Consider the following 22971-nt stretch of genomic DNA (forward strand, 5'->3'; position numbering starts at 1 on the left):
GACAACACGATGTAAAAATATCATTACTTAGGCCTGCATCAATTACTTAAATTGTAAATGCTTGATTATACTCAGCAATACTGGTGATCTCCCAGCAATAAATGTTTTGTTCACTTAACACATGGTGGTGCTGCTGATACATGATCAGCAAAATCTTATTAAAGAAAGCTTCCTTTAATAGTGTTTGGCATGTGCTTTTTCTCTGCTTATTAGGTTTTTCAAAATATTGGAAATAACGTATTTCGTACAATTTAGGCCCACCAAAGGTCTTTGATAACAAATACCTTTTGAAGTTACAAAATAAAGTTTAAAATGGTTTATCAGGACAATGGTGGGCATAAGACCTCCATAATACCTTAAATTGCACAACATTTCTGTGCTATCATAAGGAATCTGTAAAATTAAGAGGAGAAGCGTCTTACTTTAAAGAAATGGTGATGCTGTGGTAACCACCAGGATGCAAGTGGCTAATTGTTTTGATGAAGTGGAGTGTAGTTCAGCAAGCTAATGGTGTATATGTTGAAAATAGATTAGACTTTACCTTCCATTGCTCTGAATGTTACTAGTGCAAGGGAAGGCAATAAAGGCAGCTTAATGTAGTGGCTTTAACCCAAATCTGTTCTGAAAATGCAGCTGTGACAGTTGACAACTGTTTCTAATTAAATACAACTTCAGGGTGGTTTTGGGTTATGATGGGGGGGTTGTGAGGTTTTTTGTTTGTTTTGTTGTTGTTTCTTTTGGGTTTTTGTTGTTGTTGTTGTTGGGGGGTGATGTTTGTTTGTTTGATTTGTTTTTTGTAGAAATCTCTGTGCCCTCATCCTGTAATGGAGTTTATTTGGAGTTTATGTGGGTGGCTGCCTGTACCTGCAGAGACCCCACTCACTTCCCTGGGACTTGATCCTGCTTTATGATCCATATCAGCAGCTAATCAGAAGGCAAAGTGTATTTATTAACTGAGTTTACTTAGACTAAACTAACTTTGTTGATGTTATTGCCTTCTAATAGATTCTTAAAGTGCAGAATGTATTGGCTGTTGTTGACTCTTTGTAGAAATTACTTTGAGATGTTAAACTTTTTAAAAATGTTAACAGTTTTCTTCCTCTTGAGTGTTATCACCTAATTTATGTTTGCTTTGCTCATGCTCAACACTCAAGTGCTTAAGGAGTTACTCAGTCTGTTATTTATGGGGGCACTAAGTTGTAGAAAGTAGTTCATACAGTTCTTAGATTCATTGGTAAATTCTTTCAGCATCCTCAAGCCTTATACAGGTATACAGGTTTAAATTTTCTTCACTTAGGATGGGTTTTTTTGTCCTTCCTTTTATCAGAAAGGAACACACAGACTTCCTATTATTTAGGCAAATACTAGTTTTGTTTGGGGTTAATTGTCTGCTGGGGCTTTTGTTTTGGTTGTCTGGGGTTTTTATGTTGCAAGAAGAAATACAAGTCTGTGCGCTATGGCTGATGTTTTTATACCAGGGAAATTGCTGGTCAGGTGTTTTTATTTGAGTAGAAAACTCCTTTCTGCCTGCTATTTTGGTGATAAGGGATTATAGCTATTAATATTTTATTTTTCTTAGTAGAACACTCAGAGCTCTGCTTTAATTAGTTTGCTCTTCTGTATGATTATATAACTAACAAAAACACTGGAAAGTTACTTTAATGATCACTGCAAAATTTCTACTGTTCATAATTTTGAATGCTCAATATCAAATGCCCATGATTTCAATGTAAGTTTTGGTTAATGCTATTTATTTTCAGTTATTACCACCCTGTATTAAGAAAAAGCTTTCCACAAGTCCTGGTTTTCTCACTTCCCAGTTCTTCTTCAGTGTGTTTTATATGTTTCTGTTTTACCTGTTTCGAACCAAATATACATCTGAGAACTACTTGAATTGTTCACTTTTGTATTGTTTTCCTACATATTCTTGAAACTCAAGTTTTACTCCACAATTTAAAGCACAGCTCTTGTTTAACAAGATCGTGTTTGCTTCCGAGAAACATCTCTATTGTATGAAGAGGGCAGCTGGCCCAGGAACACATTTCCCTCTCAGACAAGGATGTGAACACCTCTGCATGGGAGATGCTGTGTAAACCAGTGGTATTTGCTGTATTTTGATTTTTCTCTCCTGTCAATCCTGACTGCAATAATCCCTCAAGAAGTACCACAATACCTTTCTGTTTAAGGGCCCAGGAGAGAAGGAAAGTTTTGTACCTTTGTTTTTTCTAGAAGTAAAAACAGGAAAGGAAGATGGGGTGGTGTTGATGTTAGGTGCATATTTCTGTGTGTATTATATAAGTTTAAATACATAAATACATACATATATATATATATAGGTTGACCATAGCAACTTTTTTCTCTCTATTGTTTATTGTCTGGTTTCTGCTTTGCTCTTGGAACATAAAGGTAGTTTCCATATATGCAGCAGTTAAGGGAGGTTGTTTAATGAAATAATAACTGTGGTGTCATTAACTTTATTTCTTATAAATGTTATAATACTTTTCTTTTTAAGGTTCAGACCTTTGATTGTATTTTGATAACAGTTAATTTCAGTTGCAATTTTAATGTGGGATGGAAGGAATCCAACTATTTTTAAGTATCACAATGTAACAATAATTCAGTAGTGCCCTTTGATAGTAGATTGATTTTTTTTTTTTTTTCCCACTAGATGAAACTGAAGACATGTAGCTCAGTGCCTTGTAGAATTGTAATGCAGTTTGTTCTGCCTTCTCTGCCTGTATCCAGATATAGTAGTATTGATTGTACCTTTGCACAGCACGGAGTTCAGAAGTACATTTTTGGTTTGGGGTTTGGTTTTAGCGTGGAATTTTTTTTTTTTAAATTTCTTTTTGGAAATAACTTTTTTCGCCTCGATTGCAGTGTTATTTTCTGTTAAATTTCATTAGAGAGCTGTTTCTCATTAAGTTCCAAAAGCAGTTGGGAACGGGGTAGAAGCCAGCCATTGGGAATATGGAAAGCAAAAGCACTCCTTTTCTGCTTGCTGGTTTAGGTACTCGGGGGAGCTATTCTTATTTGCTGCTTTAGGCATCTGGTTTTCATTCCTATTTGAATATCCCAAGCTTCTACGATCAGCAGAATTTCATGGAACCATCTAGAGCTGTGGAAACCCTCCATTAGAAGTTCTGGCAACTCCTGTAGAGTACAAATAAATCCATGTCCTGCACCATTCTGGACTTCCCACCACAGGACTACCGTGAAGACAAATGTGACTATTATGTAGTGAGTCCAGCTGGGTTACTGGAGCATGTGACATATCAGGAGAGTCAGAGAGCTGCTTTTGTTCAGACTAGAAGTAAAGAAACTAAGGGAGACATCTTCCTGCTGCCTAAGCAATAAGGTGTGACAATAACAGGGTTCTTTTCAGGGGCATGTGGTAGGATCAAAAGTGGTAGACAAGAGCTGCAACCAGGAAAATTTCTGTCTTGATTTGAGCAAACGTTGGAGCAGGAGGATGATCTGGAGGTCCCCCAGGAATTCCTTCCAACCCTAAAGCATCCTCTGGTTCTAGATTTTTTTTTTTTTAAATAAGTATGGAGTTCTATTGTTTTTTTATATTTTTCCTTTAATTTTTGTACTAGCAAAAGTGAGACTGCAGATGCAACTGAACGTTTAGATAGAACAGGCAGCAGTAAGAAAATGCCTTAACACTGTGTGATAAAGTATCATATTCCCCTATCCTTACCTAGTAGGGAGTCTGCCTATGTAGCTGAATAATATAAATATCTGTGTAGGTTTGTTAATGCTTGGCTTCTCAGCAAGATGCTGACAAATATCTTTGTAGGTTTGGTGATGTGCTCTGCTGCTGCTGGTATTCTTTAATTTGTTCAGAAAACAGGAACTCAACCCCTATCTGTAAGAAATACAGCAGGGTGTTATTAAATAAATAACCCAATGTCTGTGAGTAACTTTTCCTATAGAGGTTGTAGTGAAACACTCCAGATAACTCTCTTCTGACTTCTTGTTTGGTTTAGGCATCACATTCTGGATTGTTACTAATGGAGTCTGCTTTATGTGTAGTTTGGTTTTGTAGAATTTCAAATTTCTGGGGAAAAAAAAACCCTTAGAATTTGAATCAAGTAAATAAAAGTGCTAAAAAACAAAAGGCAATTAAAAATACCAGTTATTATTTTGTAAAAAGCAACTAGACCATTATTATGAAATCTGAGATAGCAATGCTTTCAATGCTTCCCGAAAGCACAGATAGTTTGTTGCCACATTATTTTAGTTTGAGTCAGAAGAACAAAAAAGTGGCACTTTTGTCCTTTGATCCTTTCCCCTCATTCATGTGTTTGTGTGAAAACCATAACATTCTTTGCATTCTTCTAACTCTCTTTGGATAAATAGACAGAGTTTTTCCTGAGAGTGCTGTTGAAGGGAAAATGAGATCCTAAGATTGCTTTTCAAGATCAGTTTGCTGTGTAGGAACCATTGGTATTTCCAGGAGTTCATTTCTTTTATCATTTGCAACATGGACAACACCAGCAGCATATTGCTCTGCAGGGGTTTCTTTTTCTATACCTGACTGCAAGCCCAAATTTTTCTTTAGATACTTGAGTATATTCTTGAGTGTTGTTCATACTGATCTCTATGTTGTTGATCATCTCCCCCTGCTCCTCCACCAGCACTGATATCTGGATAAAAAGTTCCTTTATGTCTTTGATCTGGTTCTCTAGACTGACAAGTTCTTTGTGTCTCTGCTCGATCTCCGAAAGCTGAGCTTTAGTTATTTTGGCTTCAGTGAGGAGATTTTCATTGAAAATCTCCCATTTTCCTTGTTGGAGCATGTCATTGACTACTTCTTCAGACACCTCCTTACCAGCTACTTCGAGCTGACGGACAATAAACCTCCTGCATTTCTCCTGCTTGGCAGTTATGGCTTCATTGTAGGAGAGCATGGCATTGAGGTAACGGTGGGATAAGAAGGCATGTTGAAAAGTCAGGATTCTCACCGTGGCACGTGATGGCCCATGCTCATTTTCAGCTTTTTTCACTGTCTTCGACAGTTCATCCAAACATTTTCTTATGTGCTCTGCTTGAATTTTTATTTCCCTTGCTATGTTAGATTCCTTTTTCAGAACACTGAATCGCCTCATTGAAGACACCAGGCTTTTTTGTTGTTGGCTGAATTTATTAACTTCTTCCACCAAGTTATTAATTTCATTCTGAAGCTTCTGGATTTCATGCAAGTGCCTTTCAGTTATGGACTCTTTTTCATAAATAATGGCCTGCTGTTCAAAGTCCTGCTCCTCTTCTTGGACAGCTACACTGTTGTTTTCTCCAGCTATCTGTAGTTCCTTAGCCCTCAGTTTAAGCTCTTGCAGTCGGTCTCTCATGGCTTTTGTGTTCAGGGCTTTTTTTTTCCCCGGGCTTTTTTTCCCCCTCTTGCAACACAGGAAGTTAATCCAATATCTTTTTTTGTTGATTTTGTTTCACTGTAATCAAAACGTAACAACAATCAATGTTAGCAGTTGTATGTATAACATAAAAAGTAGTTTGGGAGGTTAGAGCCACTTCTCTATGCACAAAAGTAAAAGTGGTGGGTATTCTGAACAAATATATGAGATAGGTGGTGTCAGTGCACTCCACCATTTATTCCAGGCTCTTGAGGAGTTTATCATAACCGCCTTCACATGGGTCTGGTTACAGTCTTTCCTCAGCTTCTTCACTACAGTGTTCCTTCCACATACAGTGATTTGGAGCCCAATCCCGTTTTTGTGGGTAGAATGCAGAATTTGGACCAGTGAAGAACATAATATGTGGGGAGCACTTTTATTTTGGGGAGGAAGAGAGATGTAACTCAAATTCTTATTTTATCCTAGTTCTTTATCTGATTAAAATTCATCAACCTTTAAATCTTTTTGGAAATAGAAGTGAATCTGCTGTTCCATTTTTGGATTCTCTGTAAGAAACACAACTCTCGTAATTTAAAAACTAATGATTTAGCATGAAAATAGATTTTTTTTTTTTATGTTTGAGTTTTTCTGGAGGTGAATCCCCATCACTAATGTTGCAGCATGAAGATTTTCTAAGCCTATTTTCAATTACTGTCTTATATTCTTACATTATCATTTGCAGTCTTCATAAAATTTATGCAAATGTGCGTTGTGCACCATAGTGGGATACAACTCAGTGCTGTTTCTTATTTAATAGAAAGTGGATTTAGTTTTGTTTTATACCCTAGATGTTGTGAAGATGTAATTCACAATATATTCTTAAATATATATTTTATATTCTTAAATATATAGCTTTACTGAAGATATAATTAAGAGAAAGTTTCCATTGTGCATGTTTTAGAAAACATCTGAGTTCAACTGGTTTTAATTATAGGGAAGAAAGTGTTTTTCTCAAACTCTACATGAATTATTTGCTTGGACTGTGATCAAGAATGGAAAATTTCAGTAAGAAGTAAAATGTTCAGGACTAGAAGATTATGGGATTTTTTTACTTGGGGTCTTCTGGTTAAATCAAATGCGTGTCTTCCAAAGGGCTGCTCAAGCAGTTAAACAGGACAGAAGTATCTTTTGCCTGTTTTTAGATGTTTCAGGAAAGACTTAAAGGTGCAATTATTCTTAAACCCTGATTCTAAAGATTTATATTTGTTTTTTATTACTAAGCAAATGTAGTACTTCTTTATAGTACCCAGAAGGATGCATTTGTAATAACTGCAAAGGATCAATCAGGTAACCTGCCAATATGCAAATGATTTTGTTGTATTTGAACAGTTTGAAATGATACTTCATATTTAAAGTCCCTAAATAGATTTTGGAATATTATAAGTCATGGAGTTAAACAGTGTGGACACATCTTCACAGATTTAATGTGGCTTTCTGCAGGAGAATTACTGAAAAACAAAACTTGAACTGCTTCAGGGGTCAATCGTGAGAAAGAATGTTGATATTCTACCCTAGTGTGGATTTCCCATACTGCTTTTTCTTTTCCTTATAATCCTTTAGTATTTGAATTTAGTGTTTGATTCACATCAAGAGAATCCAAAAAGTTACAGTAATGTACTGAAACTTGTGATCAGAAAAGCTTGCAGGTTATTTATTGAGGAGTATTATTTTGGGGTGGAGAAAATGCAACACGTATTTGTTTGATTACAGTAATGCCTCTTCATTGCTGAACTTCCTATGTATCTCCCCACAGCACAAGTCAGGCTATTCCTTCAAGATAACATCCTTTAGGAATGTTTCAGAGCTGCTGCAGGGAAAGTGACTTGAAAATGTGTTTCAGTGTAGCCCAGTGCTGCTGACCCATATTAATTTAGCCTGGCTTGGCAAACCTGGGATTAAAAGCAAATTCTAAGGGCACCATTAATGTTTATGATGTGTTGTGGCAAGACTTTCTTGTATCCAAGAAAATGCAAGTAATTTCTGAAAAGCTCTGAAACATGCATGAAGTCATCCAGTTATTCCTTCAGACCACAAATGGCAGTTACCCATTTTTCATATGATTAATGTCCTATGATTTGAAAGTAAGTTAAACACTGGAGCATATGCTGGGCTTTATCTTCAGTAGATATATGCATTAGTGATTGACATCTGCTTTTCAATGTTTTAGGTGCATTTGTCTTCAAATAATTAGGGGGAGATGGAGAGAACGAACAAAATTGCAAATCTCCAAACTTTCTCAACTATCAAACTTGCAAAGCAGCAAGCAAAAAATACTTAAGATTTTTTTTTCTTGTTTAAACATTATTCTCACAAAAGAATGGAATGCAAGCAATTGAACCTTAGTTTCATATCTTATATTCTGTCAGGTTTGCCTTCAAAACCTGCCACTGAACGTACCTGACAATAAATGCAGTTGATTATACTGGCAACTGAAACACATGCTGGTTTCAAATAAATAAGGATGTCTTCCTGACAAAGATAACCTTGGAAATTTTTGACTTGGCTTCTTGTGTGTTCCACAACAAGCTTTGCTTTGTAAGTCCTTGTTTTTGTCCTGTGTGTTTGCGTATGTGGATAGGGGCAGGTCAGGTTTTGATTGAGATGAAAGATCCATTTCCTTGAAGTTTTTGTCAATAAAAGGAGAATATACCTATTCTTTTAGACTTAAGTAAACAGAATATGTGGACTGGAAGCAATCCAGTGAGTTAGTGTGTCCCCTATATTCAAAAAAATATTTAAAAAGATGATATTTTTACAGTGATAAAGTAACAGAGACTGGCACGTCCTCATCAGACTTTCTGTTCATCAGAGGTTGGAAAATTTGGGTTAAAGCAGCCAACAGACTGACTGCAGGAAAGCCAAAGCAAATCAGTAGATGGGAAAGCATTTGCTTGTTAAACTATAGCTTTAAATTATTGACCGTATTTAGAAATAGCTCTAAATGCTCTCATACCTATAAATCTGAAAAGCATTAGTGAGGTTTGCCTGTGTTTCTAGCCATTCCTCAGTCATAAATGCTGCTGTGACATCTGTTATCTGAACTATTACTGATGCTGAAACCATGTTTGGAGCTGGAATCACAGGCAGGTGGTTAAAAAAAGATAATCTGTAGCAGTGGAGTTGCTCTAATAATATGGCTGCAATTACTTATTTGAACTGATGTGGCTGCAGGATGGATTTGAGGAGGAGGGGGCAGAGATAAAGGAGGATGAATCAGGTCCAGTTTTGCCCAGTTAAGGGATTATTGATGTGCTTTCATAAACTTATCTGGGGAGAAAAATTAGGAATGCACTGGGACATTTCAGTTTGGTTGCTCTGGTATTTTGTATCTCCCAGAAACACTTTTTTCCCTGCTCCTCTGTGTTTTTATCAAGCAAATCCACTATTGATTAAGTTTGTATTTGTTTCTTCAGAAATGCAATTTTTACATTCTTATCAATATATTTTAAGGGGATTGCAAGAGTCTTTGCCTTCTGATAACTTGACTGTTTTGCTCATCAGGGTTATGTGAATCTCTGCAGTCAAACCCATGGCATAAGTGGCTGGGAAAGTCTTTATAAAGACAATTACATCAGCACACTGGTGGAATAATAGATCCTGGACCACCATTATTAATCTGTCACGATGATAAAGTATGTCCTAAATTCAAAGATAATGAAAATTTTTATATTCTCTTCTCTATTTTTAAAGGAAAAAAAAAAAGACAAGTTAAAAGGTCCATTTGCTTAATTGCAAAGCAATGACATAAATATTCTTCCACTTTTTAAATACACCCAATAAAAGTGGAGCCTACATCCAAAAATGAGATTTGGACTGCATCAAGTTAAAAGATACAATTGGATATGTGAAGCAGTTAAGTTGATCATATGGAACTCGAGTTGCTGGTTGTAATTAGATGTAATGGCTTCTTTTTGGGCTTTGCTGGATTGTTTTATTTCTTCCCCACCACCCCCAATTTACCGAAGCCTCCTGTTTATTTTAATTTCCGTAATTTTCTTCACTATTTCTTGGTTATTTGTCACCTTCGTTAAAATGCCTGACACAAAAGGCTCTGTTTATATTTGATCTTTGATACAATTTTCATGCCTTCTTACCTTCATTTTAACATCCTGCATACTCTTCCAGAGAAGAGGACTTGGAGGCAATTAAGAAGCAGAATTCTCTCTTTAAGAGCTCTTTGATATGTATCATCTGTGTTCTGGATCATCCTGCTTTCTTTACCTTGGCTGAAATAGATATCTTTTGTTGTTAGTGGGTTTTTTGTTTTATTATGCTATTTTGGGGTTTTGTTTTGTTGGTTGGGTTGGGTTTTTATTTATTTTTGTGGTTGCAACAAAAATAAAGGTTGGTTTGTTTTCCTGTCCCGTAGTTACGAGTCAGTTAAGGGCACTGGGTAGAGGATGTTTTCAGGCAACATGTCCCAAAGGAATTTTGGGTCACATGTCATCTTAAAATTTTATTTTATTCATGTTCCCAGCTGCAGTGAAGTTACATTATAGCTCTGTTATATGATGACAACAAACCTATATAACTTTGGAGCACAATGGCTGTGGATAGTGTTTGGAGTCATACTCTGGACTGGAAGTTGATTCCTGCTTAAGTATCTTAAGTTAGCAACAAAAAAAATTAGTGAGACACATATAACCATTTAAATGCATATAGTTTAAAATACTTTTAGTAGTCTGTGAGGAAAACTAGTTGAGTTGAAATTTAGTTTGCTCCAAAGGCTGTGCTCTCTCATATATTCTCACAAGAATGTTTGATGGGGTTTGATGGGAATCTTGCCCTATTTGTTAAAGATTTATCTGAAGTAATTAAAGTAGGATTTCTTGCTACAAGTTACATTTATTTTCTCCTTTATTTAAAAAGTGTCCTTTAACTTAAATACTTGATAAACAAACATGCTTAAACCAAGGATTACCGGACACAAGCTGGTTGGGTGAAAATATCCTCTTAAAGCATCTCTGTCTTAAGATAAGTCCTTAGAAAAACATGCTTAGAAATAGTTGTAAGTTCAAGTTTCTGTTTGTGGGAAGTGTGGGAGTGGTTCAACAAGAAAATACCAGAGGCAGAGAGCTTGCCCTGCCTAAAAATATGCCATTTATGAGATGAGAGTAGAAAATCGGTAACATTTTCAGCAGAGGGGACTTATAGGCTAAGGTATCTTATTCTCAATATTTAAAAATACTAAAGTGCAAAGGTAGTTTGTGGAGAAATAATGATATTGAGTAAAAACATGGGATTAAAATAGAATTAAACAGTCCTGAGTATTCAAGGATTTCATAAGGTGTGTAAGAATTAGTCCAAAGTGCAACCAAATCGTGCTGCTCTGGAGTAAGTTCTCCAAGGGAGATGTAGAGAGGGAGAAAATAGACCTTAGTTACTTAAAAATAATGCAGATGTTCTTGGGCCTTTGAGCATAAATCCATAACACAGTTATGATGTAGGAAATGTAGGTGTCTTGTGTTTTTGTGTGGTGCTGCATGAAATGGGAAGGAATCCTGAGAGAGAAGGGAATACTACTTCGTGGAGTGGGAGAATCAGCAGTTGGTGAATCACCTGGTACAAGCTTTTATATTTTCAAAATCTCTACAACTGTCAGTTCTTCTCTTGTGTTTCAATTAAAAATATGGGGGATTTTTGCTATTTTATGAAGTATTTGGTTCAAAGATACAGTGATTCAGTTGCAAATCTGAGATTGTTCCTTGGAGTTTTGAAACCCTTTGTTGTGATTGTGTGGCTGCAGATAGGGAAGACTTGAGGAAAAGCATCTTCCACCATTTCCACATGTCCAGACAGCAGTTCTCATGTTCCCTGCTCATACTCTGGGAAGTGGGAGGTAGTGAGTTCATGCTTTTGCACTCACATAAGTCACCTACTTTTCATTCCCATTTCATTTGTCAGACCACAGAGCTTTGTATCACAGCCTTGGAACTCACCTGGAATAAATGTAAGGATTTTCAGGCAGGTTTTTTATAAAAACATATCTTATAGACAATTTGACTGTACTTTGTTTGCCTAGGTATTGATATATCAAGGTGAAATAAAGTATAAAAAACCAATTCATGTTTACAATTTTTTTTAAAATCTTGTCCAGAAATATGTGGCAACATAACTTATTGTTATTTCTTTTGGAATTACACATCTGGAAGCTGAAAATAACATTTTATGTGAGCTCAGACGTCTCTTTGGATGCAGCTTATTTGACCAACAGGTGTGATTGAACTGAGAGCAGAGCAGAGAAATATGTTTTCAGTAAATATGAATATGGTTCAGACCTATGGTAAGAAAACATAAAATTTAACAAAATAAAACAAATTATAATTATTGAAAACCTTGTGACCATTTCAAAAGGTAATATGAGAATGAAGTTGCCCAGAGATGATATAACAGGATGAGTTTAGAATCTTATTCTTAATTATTCTCGTATTTAAATGTGACCTGGAGGAACAGTCTTGGGCTAAGCTTGAAATAGAGAGATGTTTCATAGCTCCCTGCAACTGCATGAAAGCAAACTCTTAATTGCTGTTTGCAGGCAGATAATCTTGTAGCACTTTATTCATCATTTCTACATTATAGCTTAGCCTAATATCCAAAGGATTGTTTTGCATAAGGGTTGAAAGCATGAAAAGCAAACTAGAGGAATGAGGTAAGTTTATTTGAGGAAGAGCTATGTGTCAATCAGTAAAAGGTTACTGATGGGTTTGTCATTATTGTCAGCAACCAAGAAGACCTGAAACTGTTGGTCTATTCTCCTATCTGTTTGTTTGCTAAAAATATAAAGAATTTTATGTTCCATGACTTCCTGAAAAAGCTCATGAACTGCCAGTAACTGAAGAAGAAAGAACAAGCAAAACAAACTGGCAAACTGACGTGTTTGTGGATCAGGAGTTTGACTTTTGTGGATGTTTAACATAAGCAAAGCATAAAAAGACTAATAAACTTTTTCATGCTCTGTCTGCTTCTCTAGGATAAAACATCCTTCTGATTGCTGTCCAAGAAAAAAGTTAATACATGAGAGATAAAATTTCTGAGGGGAGAAAAGGTAGAACAGCATTTTTAGATAGAAGGTTGACTGTACACTGAAGAATAGAGCACTGTTCTTTCCCTGTGTGTAGACTGCTGTTTAAATTCAAAGGTTCTGTCTTCCTTGTTTCCCCAGGAATTCTGACTCCGTCCCACAAAGCTACAGCTTCTTCAAGGAGCCTTAAAGACTAATGATCTCAAAGTAATCATTCTTGTAAAGATGCATTTTCCTAAACTTGCTTTTAACCTGTTGATAGCTCTGATACTGTAATATTTTGACCTCAGGGATGCTTTGCTCTTCATTTTGATGGCCACCATGGGTCTGTGATCACTGATTCTGATTAAACTTAACCCCAAAAGCAGCACATCTGAGACATTTTTACAGATCACCCTCCAGTGTGTACCCACTGCAATATTCAGTGTTCAGTATTGTGTTACTGTATAAGAATCCCACACAAGTGGAGGGAAATGCATCAGTTGGAAAGTAACAGTATTTAAAAAAAACTCCTACTCTGCAGAACAGGAAAACAAACACATGTGCACACACATACCCTCACACATAAAACCCTCTTCCCACACATACCCTTTCTGTAACACTTCTTGGATTACTGATGAAAGCCGAGATACAAATGTGTCCATTTCATACATGATTTTTTTTTCACCAGATCTTTTCTATTGTAAAGTAAACTTTAATACTGGTTTGGTTTTTGTTTGGTTTGGTTTTTTCCTCTTTGCTCAGTAATTTTATAAACAGCTCAAGGATAGATTGCATTCAGACTTTGTTTTTCTCTGGCATGTCTTCTGGCTTCTAAAGAAATATTGTCACTGAACTGCAGATGTCACTTGTGCCAGTGCACACAAACACTCCCTTTCCACCTTGTTTCCCGTGACTTTTAAAGTTCTAAAGCTCTCTTAAGTTGCTTAGACAAATCCTACTTGATATAAAAGCAGTAGGTGCCTACTTTTTCTTTATTTCTTGCATGAGGTAAGTTTGGTACACCAACACAATTCCAAATATACTTTATGTGAAATTGAAAGCAAGCCAAGCATGATTTTATATATGAAAGCTTCTTACTCAGCAAACTTAACATGATAAACCAACAGACACGCTCCTGTGCTTTCAAGTATGTTTTGATATATACCTCTTATGGGGTTTTAAACATGAAAAATTGCTATATAGGAAGTTTAACGGACTTGGAAATTTAAAACCAAGGTCTGTCCTTTAAGATAATTCTGATGTATTCCCTGAAGAAGGTATTTTTTTGCATAAAACTTGCCTCGAAACCTGGTGTTCCTGTGCATGAGTAGTAGAGCTCTGAGACTATATTCACCCACAGAAATACCTAATTCTTTGCTGGGTCGACATACATTATTTGTATGTCTTGACACTTGAGCATATTTCCATTCTAAATCCGCAATACAGAGCTTTTTTTTCAGATATTTGCAACTTTATATATATTAGGTAAGAAAAAAGTATATACCTCTGAATCCGGTGCTGATGGCTTTCTGTTTTATCCTTTCCAGCAGAACTCCTGCTTCAGTACAATCTGAGAAACATTTTTCTGAATATTTCCCAAAGTAACATGTCCTGAGTGACTTTTCCATTAAGGATTTTCTTCATTCCTTCTGCTTCTGGTTCTTATATAGTTGTCCAAGTGTTCAGGAGGGTGTAGTGTGAGAGAGAAACTTCTGCCACTGCAGTAGACAGGCAAATTGATTACTTTCTACTTGGGGAATCTGGTTCTGCCTGTTTGAAACCCAGCCTTGCTGAGGGGTGGATCCATTGCTGGAACTGCCCAGCAGCAGGAAGTGCCTGGGAGCAGCTCCTTGGATAGAGAGCCCTTAAGAGCTGGAAGTGGAGCACAAGTGTACGTGCAGGGCTTGCTTTCTTCTACACCAGAAGGGGAAAAGAAGCAAGGTTAGGTGGATCTAATAGTAGATGGAAAACAAAACCCAGCAAAATAATGCCTTTTGCTATAGTATCTTAAAAACATTTTAACTCCGTTTATGCGTTTGACCTAAAGTCTGAGGTGCTCAGTAAATGTATGACCTGAGCAAAACCACTTCACTTCCTGGGGAGCATTAGGTGGAGGCAGTTATTTGGATATGCTGCTTTTCCAGATGTAGCACCTTAGCCGTATTTTTTGAATGCTCAGTCAGTGTTGCTGCAGAGAAGATGGAAACTAATTGACCAGAAAGACAAATATGATACCTTTCAAGCTATTAGAGGGTAAAAATCAGCAACTACTGCAAGCTGTAGGACTTTAGTGTCACACTGACACTGAGCTGTGCAGCTCACCAGCATTTCATTCTGCCTCAGGTGTGCTTTGTAGAGTGTGCAGTCCAATAACACAGCACAGAGTACAGTTATTTAATCTTCAGGTGAGAAAGGAATAGTCTGTGGCAACAAGCACTACTCAGAAATATTTTCTTCATTTAGATCTGGATGAATTGACAGCACTGCTGAGCAATGCTTTTGGAGACTGAAGGGCAGCACAGTAGGATTTTCAGACTGTAACAAAGATGTTAAGTGGTGGGGGAAAAAATGGAGATAGTTTTTTCCAATCTTGTAATTACTTTCCATAGCTTTCTTGAATTTAATTTAATTTTTTCCCTGGTTTATCCTGTTTCATAGCTAAACACTGAGAGGACATTTCATGTTCTGGCTGGTTGCTGAGAAGAAACAGTGACACAAACATTGAAAATATCATAGGCTCTGTATATGTATTGACCGAGAATCTCTGCAGTGAATCATCCAAAGTGCTGAAGTTCTCTCTTTGAGAAGTGGGAACAAGTTATCAAAGGAGGGGCAGGGAGAAGAACCTTATACTCTTTTTAGCTCTGCAGGCAAGTCAGTAAAGTTCTGATTATCAGTGGGATGTAGGGATTGTATTCCCAGGATGATGATAAATAAGTGAACCATTTGGACCACAAATAGTTAAGAATGATGAAGGTTGAGAGAGACTGGGCATTTGAGAAGCTACTTTTCTATGGTCTCCTTCATAAACAAACTCTTCTAGAAAAGATGAAAGATTAGATAATGAATCATGAGGTTAATGATGACAAGGAATGTTTTTTTGAGCTGTAGATGCAATACAGCTTTTTCCCTAATGTTTCTTTGAAAGTAAAAACCCTTGGCAGTAAAATAATTAAGAATTGAAACTCTCATACTGTGATTCTGGAAAATAGGAAAGAATAAGGTCTTAGTCCAAATTGATGTGTTGACAAGTTCTCCTAACTGTGGAGTGAATTCTTACCATTGTTCCTTCCCAGCAAGGAGTATGATAAATCCAAAGTACAAGCTTTGACCTAACATTCCCTAAAAGCCATTTGAGTTAATGATGATGACTTGATTTCTGGTTCCAAAATCTTCTGCCATTGAGTTCATGAAAGCCAAATATTTGTCTTCTTATCCAGAAGGTTGAATCGGAGTTCTCATGTAATTGAAATGTTGCTAAATTTCAGAACAACATTATTTTAGTGGAAGTCTTTTATTACAGAGAAGCAAGTGCAATTTTCAGATTCCCTAATGCTATGGAATACTCCTTCTTGCAGCTTTTGCACTTAGCTTGGATTATTACTGTTGCAGAATGTACAAAATAAGATTGTGTTGTATTCTTGTAATCCTAAATGGATGTCTATCTTCTAGAGTCCTCTAAGAAATAAGAGTATGATAGCACTTCATCTTACAGAACACTTTTTTATTTTTAAGCCATGTGGGGTTTTTTTGCTTCCTGCTATTTAATTAGGTATGTTTCCTCCCTCTGGGCTTTAAGTTTTACTTAGGAAGAGCAAATTCAAAACATCACATATGAAGTTGTTTGGCGTTAGAGAGAAATATTTGATAATAAGGCAGACCTGAGGTGATCATGAAGCAGGAATTGCTTATGGTTTGGAAAGTTGCAAAGTTCTGGAACTTTCATCCAGTGACTCCAACAGATTACACTGTGTAACTTAAGATGTAAAACAGGATGGTCTTTTACATCTTAGCTGTAAATATAATTGCTTTCTCTGTGAATAATTATTAAGGAATTACTAAGTACCTCAGTGATTGTTTAGTTTTAATATCTGATGAAAAGGGTGCATGGACTAAGTAGAAAGTTTAAGCAGAAAGGATAATGAATTAAAGATGAAATAAGACATTTTATCTTTCCTTTCTCACTCTTTCCCTTCTTCCTACTTTTCTCAAAAACTTAGCTTTTGGAAATTCATGAATCTCTCTTGTCTCAGGGTGCTAAGTGTTTCTTTTGATCTTTTCTCCAGGCTGGCAAATAAGCAGGACAGAGAAGGAGCTCTGTCAGAGGCAGATGTAATCGAATCCTTGTCTCTGGAGAGGCTTGTCAATGAACACAAGTGTCTCTGTCAAATTGTATGTATATTGTAACACGCTTCATTTTCTAATTTCTAATTATATATATGTAAAGCTTCCATCCTCCAATTGGGAGGCCTGGAGACACACCATCTATAATGCAACCATCTGCTTTGAGAACACACGCAGGATCACTCTCGAGGAGAAAAGACAACGCAGAAAGAACCATGTCTTGCAGAATATACCATCTAAGGAGTCTTTCTGCTGTGCCTTTTGCAATCAGTTATGTCTATCTCATATTGACCTCATAAGCCACCAGCATGCCTGTAATAAATGTGGATAGAGCCTTCCTTAATCTTCGTTCACGAAGCCTAGGCATGAGTGAATGATATGTAAAGCTTCCAGTAAGGTAGAAACTAAAATCCTGCATTCCCAGAAAAGATACAGTCCATGTATCTGTTCTGCAAGAAATTCTACTGCTCACCTTGATGTTCTAACAAATGTTTACAATGGAGATCCTCAAAATGTAATTGCTACTCTGTTCTGAAACCATGTAAGAATAATTAAGTTACTGATGCAGTTTAAAACTTGTTGAATTGAACAGCAAATTTAGTATTCCAACTTTTTTAAAAAGAAGCAGAAAAGGAATTTGCCTGTGTTGACATTCAGAAAGGATCACTGTTCAGATGTGATTTTTCTCTTGGCAAAAAAAGGATTTGTAAATATTTCTGAATTTGTGGAATGCCTAAATACAAATTTACTTCCCATACTTCTCCATGTTTTGCAGTAAACAGTAATTGTTTAGCTAATTTCTTGTTTTCAGTCAAGGAATGTGATATGAACTGCAAGTACTTTTCCCCTCCTTCCCCTTACATTTACAGGAACCTTGCTCAGCTATCATGGGCTATGGGAAAAAAATTGACAAATCAATAAAAAAGGGGTTATTTTGGCTTCTACATATCATAGCCAAAGATTTTGATGCCTTAAATGAGCGAATCCAAAGAGACACCACAGAGCAAAAGGCATATGAAGAACAGAAGAAACTGGAACGAGCTGAGCGAGTGAGAAGGATACGAGAAGAAAGGTATTGACTCTGTAATTTCTGCTTCCTCCTCTTCTTCTTTTCTCTAAGATAATTGATTCATTTCTGTAAGTGCAACCAAGCTGTCAAGGATTTAAAATTTACAATCCAAGAGTCTCCATATTAAAAGTACAGACCTGAATTCTAGAGTTTTTCTGCAGGACCTACAAGTTTTTGTCTGGTTCATGCCCTTTATCTTATTTTCTCCCTTCTTGAAATGTACTGTGAATGAGAACTGCATGGTGGTTGTGGAGTAAATTTGGCCTTACTAATATAACTTCAAAGAAGGCTAACCCAAAAAATAAATCCTGGCATTTAATCTTAAGTTGCCTTCAAGTGTGTTCTAAATTAAACTTCTGTTAAGTTAGACTCTGTAACCAATATGTGAGTATCAAAGACTAGATGTGAAACTGTATTCAACACTATGCTTAATAAACTCCAGGATATCCAATAGTTGAGGCATGAAGAAACCAAAGATGGTGCAGTGAGGGGAAGTAGGACAAGTGGTTTATTACTTCCCTTCAAAGCCGTTTCTGGTCTTCAGCAGCCTACTATGGTTCCTATTAAAGCCTGATGTGAATCATTTTACTGAGGAATTATTAAAATATTTGCTGAGCACCTTGTCCTCCTTATAAAGGCAGAGTTTTGTGAGTCTCAGTTACTGTGAGAAGCTCCTGTGAAGTGCCTTGGCTTATACTCTTGCTGTTTTGGTTTACTTCAGCAAGTAACTGAAGCACGTTTTAAACCCCTGGAACTTGACATGGTCTTCACGCATGTTTCACAAACTTACAAACCCATATACTGTTAGTCTGCCAGATATCTCTGTACAGACAAAACCTTCTGACCATGATGAATTGCATTGGGTTAATACCATGCTGGGAAGTGTGGGGAGGAGGAGTAGCTTTGAAACATGTCTCAAAGAAACTGGCTGATGATATGGGCATTTCCTCTCCCCACTCAGTGACCTTAGTTGTATTTGTTCATTGGAAAAATTGATTGGGTCTGAATTGGGTCAAAGGCTTAAAAGTTTTGCTAAACTTCTTGTGCCTTAAAGGAAACCTGAGTAGTAACTTCTGTTGGTTTTGCTTGTCTCAGGTATAAGAGATGACATGAACTCTCGATTTGCTGTTTGGCATCAAATCGATTTCTTGTTGTAAGAAATAGGTTAATCTTGATTCAGTTGTAATTCTGTTTCATTTTGTGTTTCACTAATTCCCCAGGCTTCTTTTTTGTTCAGAAAGTGCATTTCCTCCACAATATGTTAGTAGCAACGACCTTGTTTCCAATGGAAAACCAGAGACAGTGGTAGTGCTGTGAAGTTTACAACAGCACTGTCTGTTCCTTCCAAACGTTATGTTTTCATGGGCAGATTACTGTCTTCCTTTACATTCCCATCTGTGCCTCTGAACAAGGAGTTTGTTCCTTCCTCTCTCAGCACTTACAGCTGCAAAATAGATGTAACAGTGACTTACTTCTATGTGCAATTACCATCAGATGATTCATGAGAAGTATTTGATGAGAATGTACTTTAACAATGATGTATTATTTAATACATAGCAATGTAATATTTCTTATATAAATATCTGGAACATAAAACATAACTAGTGCTGGTAAACTGAGCATTATGTGTCTTTCTGAACTTTTCTGAGTCTGGGCGAAGGAAGTGTGATTCCCTTCACAGAACCATAGAATAATTTCATTTGGAAGGGACCTTTAAAGTCCATCCTGGCATAAATTGGGACATGAGTTGGGTGATCTAATATTTTTTCTCTATAACATTTATGGCTTGGCTTCTTCAGAATTCTTTGTTCATTCTCCCCCTCTTCCCTCCTCCCCCCCCCCAAAAAAAAAACCAAAACCAACCAAAATCCACAAATGCCAAAACCACCGAAACAACAACAACATAAACCCACCAACAATACCAAAGGGAAAAAGAAGAAGGAGCTGTACCTGAAGAGGAAGACCCTGAGCCTGGGAAATATCAGAACCCCTTCCAGCCTATATCTGCTGTAATCTCTGAGGTATGAGATTGTGTGGAAATCTGGATTATTTTAGAACTGCCACTAACAGATGTCTGAGAGGTCGTGGGAAAAATGGTTAATTTCCAAGAATTGGTCTAAATCTGTCTGCACACCATTTTTTTAATTTGTATTTAATCTTGGCAGTCTTGTTTTGTGTGCATTGAATCAATGTTTTCATGATAAAAAACCCCCTATTATTGATTTGGGGACAAAAGTGGTGTAGGCATAGTAAAATAGATCTAAACACACGACTGAACATATTTCCTAATTAAACCAGTGGGGATTCAGAAGTGGAAATATTCAAGGTCTGTTTGCTTCTTGTATGATAGTGAGTCATAAAATCTGACTGACTTCTACAACTGTTTAGATTTCTGAGCATAACCTGTTTTCAGTTGAAAATTTACACTATTGAGAAGTTTTTTAGTTTTGAAATATGAAAATCACATTCATATATTTAAGTTTCTTTGACCCGTGTTTCTCAGTTCCAGTAGTTCTTATTTATTGTGCCATATTTTTTTATTCAATTGACTGGAGATAACATAATCTAAAGAAACACGTAAACTTTTCCAGTAAGTAACTCAAACATTTGCTTTTCTCCAGGACAAAAGCACCCACATCCACGCAGCATGTAAAGTCAGCTGCATGCACAATAATACACTTAATAATAACATACAGAGGAGGAAGATAGAGTGTGCATATTGCAGAGACGGTGATTTAGTGGTATAGAACTTGTGAAACAGCCTGGGATTGAGTCTGTATGACACAATAGGTATTTGTCCAAATTGTGGTGGCATTTTCAGGATACTTAAACTCTGTGAAACTGTATTTTGTTTTAAATAAACATAAAGTAAAACGTAATCGAAGAGGAAGAAATTAGAAGTTTTCTAACCTCAGGACTGTTGATATTGTTTATATTCCTATTTTGGTTTATTTTTTTAATATGACCAAAATTAAAGCAAGAAAACAGTCAAAAAACATAAACATAATTTCATTTTTTGTTAATTCCCCCTCCCTCCCTCTGTACAGCATATTTGAAATTTAATTTCTTCACCTATTTGACAATAAATTCCATGCTGTATGTGGGACAGAAAATTTTTTTCATTTTTTAATAACCTTCCTGTCTTATTAGTCAGTTTAAAAAAAATTCTTACCCATTTTTGTTAGAATGAAAAGCAAATAGAAAAGGAGAAGAAGCGGCAAAGGTTGGAGACTGAAAAGGCTACAATTGTCTTGAAATCACAAACAGAGCAGGACCAGATGGATGCCCAGCACTTATCAAGTAACAGCAGCCAAAACACAACTGACAGCAGACTAGAAATGTGCAATTCTGCAACTACACAGCTTTTGCAGCACTCGGAAGAGAATGATCACCAAGCCTCAGATTACCTTGACTCAGGTAAAACTTCCTTTGAATGTGTCGTTTCATGTGATTTTTCACATTGTTTTTCCATATTTTTATTATTTTTAATTAAATTTATTATATATTTTTTGTTTATTCTTTATTATTATTTTTCATGATAACACACATCAATTTAATCTACTGAAAACATGAAAATGCAGAATTAGGTTGTTATATTGGAAAATCTTCTTCCAAAAAGTGCATGTTTGTTGGTGTGGCTGATACTGTAGCTGAAATTGGGTTTGTTTTTTATCATCATCAAATATGCAGTCCACTTTCCAACAGGACCCAGCTAAGTTGAATTTTGTTATGGAAACACAGAGTTTGCATATATTTTATGCTTAAAATTTGTTTTCTATAGCAAAATGCTGTGTAACTTTTACATTTCCCATAATTTTGTGCGTAAATTTGAACTGAAAACACTCATGTGTCTCCTCAATAATTGTTTTAGAAGATGATCTAAGATATTCTCTGAATATAAGTGTATGATATGTAATGCTTTATTTCTGTTTGCTATAGATAACAGTAAGAAAAAAAGTAAAAAACCAAAATTAAAAAGGGGCCACAGAGTAGAACCTATTAATCCAGAGGATTCTCTTCCCAAAAATCCAACACCACCACCAGCACTTCCACCAGGTGAGTGTACTAACCACCAGTAATTGATGTCTCAATTTGTGGTTGTTAATCCTTTAAAAGATCCACTTGGGAATAATGAGACTGGAATGATCTTCGTACAGAGAAATGCTACTAAACCTTCCTCTCTAGAAAATCTTTGATGCAGCTTCCCACTTCATTATAAGAACTTCCAGCAGTAGTGATTTGGCCTGTTCCGTGGAGGAAGACATTATTTTCCCAAAAAGTGAGTCAGAAACTTGACTACTCCCGAAAAAGTGATTAAAATTATCACTATTTAAGGGGAAATCAGCTTCTTTTAAAAGTATTTTGTAGTTATTCACCATGGATGCAATATATTGCATACCTTGAGTGTTTGTAAATGCTTTGATTTCCCCCAAAATGAGCTGGTTTCTGTTCAGTTCCTCAGAATCAAGAGCAGCCATGGCATGTTTTGACAGTCTTTGTTTTCCTTTAGTTGGCTGGGGAACTCCCAAACTTAATAGACTTCGAAAACTCGAGCCTCTTGGTGAAACACATCAAGCTGGTAATTGAAAGTATTTTGGGTTTTGCACTTTTTGAACGCGTTCTCCATTGTTCATTCACTTCTACATTCATTTCATTCTTCATCTTTTTTTTTTTTTAATGTCTTAATTCTGATTTTCATTGACCAAAACCTAAACCTTTTGCTTAGTAGAAAGCATCTTTTTGATTTTTCAAGTTTTCCTTTTTTTTTTTTTATGGAAAGGAAATTTATCTTAGATTCCCTTATAAAGTTTAAAATGGCTTGGGATATCAGGAGCTATTAATGATCTGAAGTTATTTGCATAGCAGCAGTACCTAAACATTAAAAAGTGCCATATTACAAACGGTAAGAGGACCAGTGCAGGACCAGTTATTTTAAGAGTCCAAATGAAAACTAAATTATTGGTCTGGAAGTAGAAATGTCAGTGAAAAAGCTTGGGATCTGCTGCTTTACCTGAAGAATCAGAGTTCCTTAGAGTTCATAACCTGCAAGCAGAAATAAGTTTAATAACTGGGAATATAAAGGTGAGGTAGGCAGATGCTTGATTTCTTGCTTCAGTAATGGCTGTTTTCTATTTTTGGAA

General features: G+C 36.2%; 2 protein-coding genes across 8 annotated transcripts in view; one reads left to right on the plus strand and one right to left on the minus strand.

Moving 5' to 3' along the window:
* Positions 1-22971, plus strand: part of ARL13B (ADP ribosylation factor like GTPase 13B) — a 37656-nt gene that overhangs the window by 9291 nt on the left and 5394 nt on the right. For 4 of the 7 annotated variants that reach the window (XM_027660087.1, XM_027660091.1, XM_027660089.1 and 1 more), the window contains exons 5-9: positions 16704-16809; positions 17631-17833; positions 19758-19851; positions 21016-21247; positions 21770-21886. In XM_027660087.1, coding sequence (XP_027515888.1) covers positions 16704-16809; positions 17631-17833; positions 19758-19851; positions 21016-21247; positions 21770-21886 — 752 coding nt within the window. Of the gene's footprint in view, positions 1-16703; positions 16810-17630; positions 17834-19757; positions 19852-21015; positions 21248-21769; positions 21887-22340; positions 22410-22971 lie in introns of all 7 variants that reach the window. The other 3 variants (XM_027660084.1, XM_027660086.1, XM_027660088.1) reach the window with 1 other exon arrangement.
* Positions 2370-15409, minus strand: STX19 (syntaxin 19). The gene is made up of 2 exons (XM_027660098.1): positions 13922-15409; positions 2370-5453 (listed from the first exon to the last, which is right to left on the minus strand). Exon 2 carries the CDS (start codon positions 5352-5354, stop codon positions 4479-4481), a length of 876 nt encoding a protein of 291 aa, XP_027515899.1. The 5' UTR covers positions 5355-5453; positions 13922-15409; the 3' UTR covers positions 2370-4478.

This window comes from Corapipo altera, unplaced genomic scaffold (genome assembly GCF_003945725.1).
Source record: "Corapipo altera isolate COAL_440 unplaced genomic scaffold, ASM394572v1 74, whole genome shotgun sequence".
NCBI classification, from domain to species: domain Eukaryota; kingdom Metazoa; phylum Chordata; class Aves; order Passeriformes; family Pipridae; genus Corapipo; species Corapipo altera.

Coding starts and splice junctions, on each gene's coding strand:
- STX19 (XM_027660098.1), bottom strand. CDS start 5,354: ATGAGAGACCGACTGCAAGAGCTTAAACTGAGGGCTAAGGAACTACAG.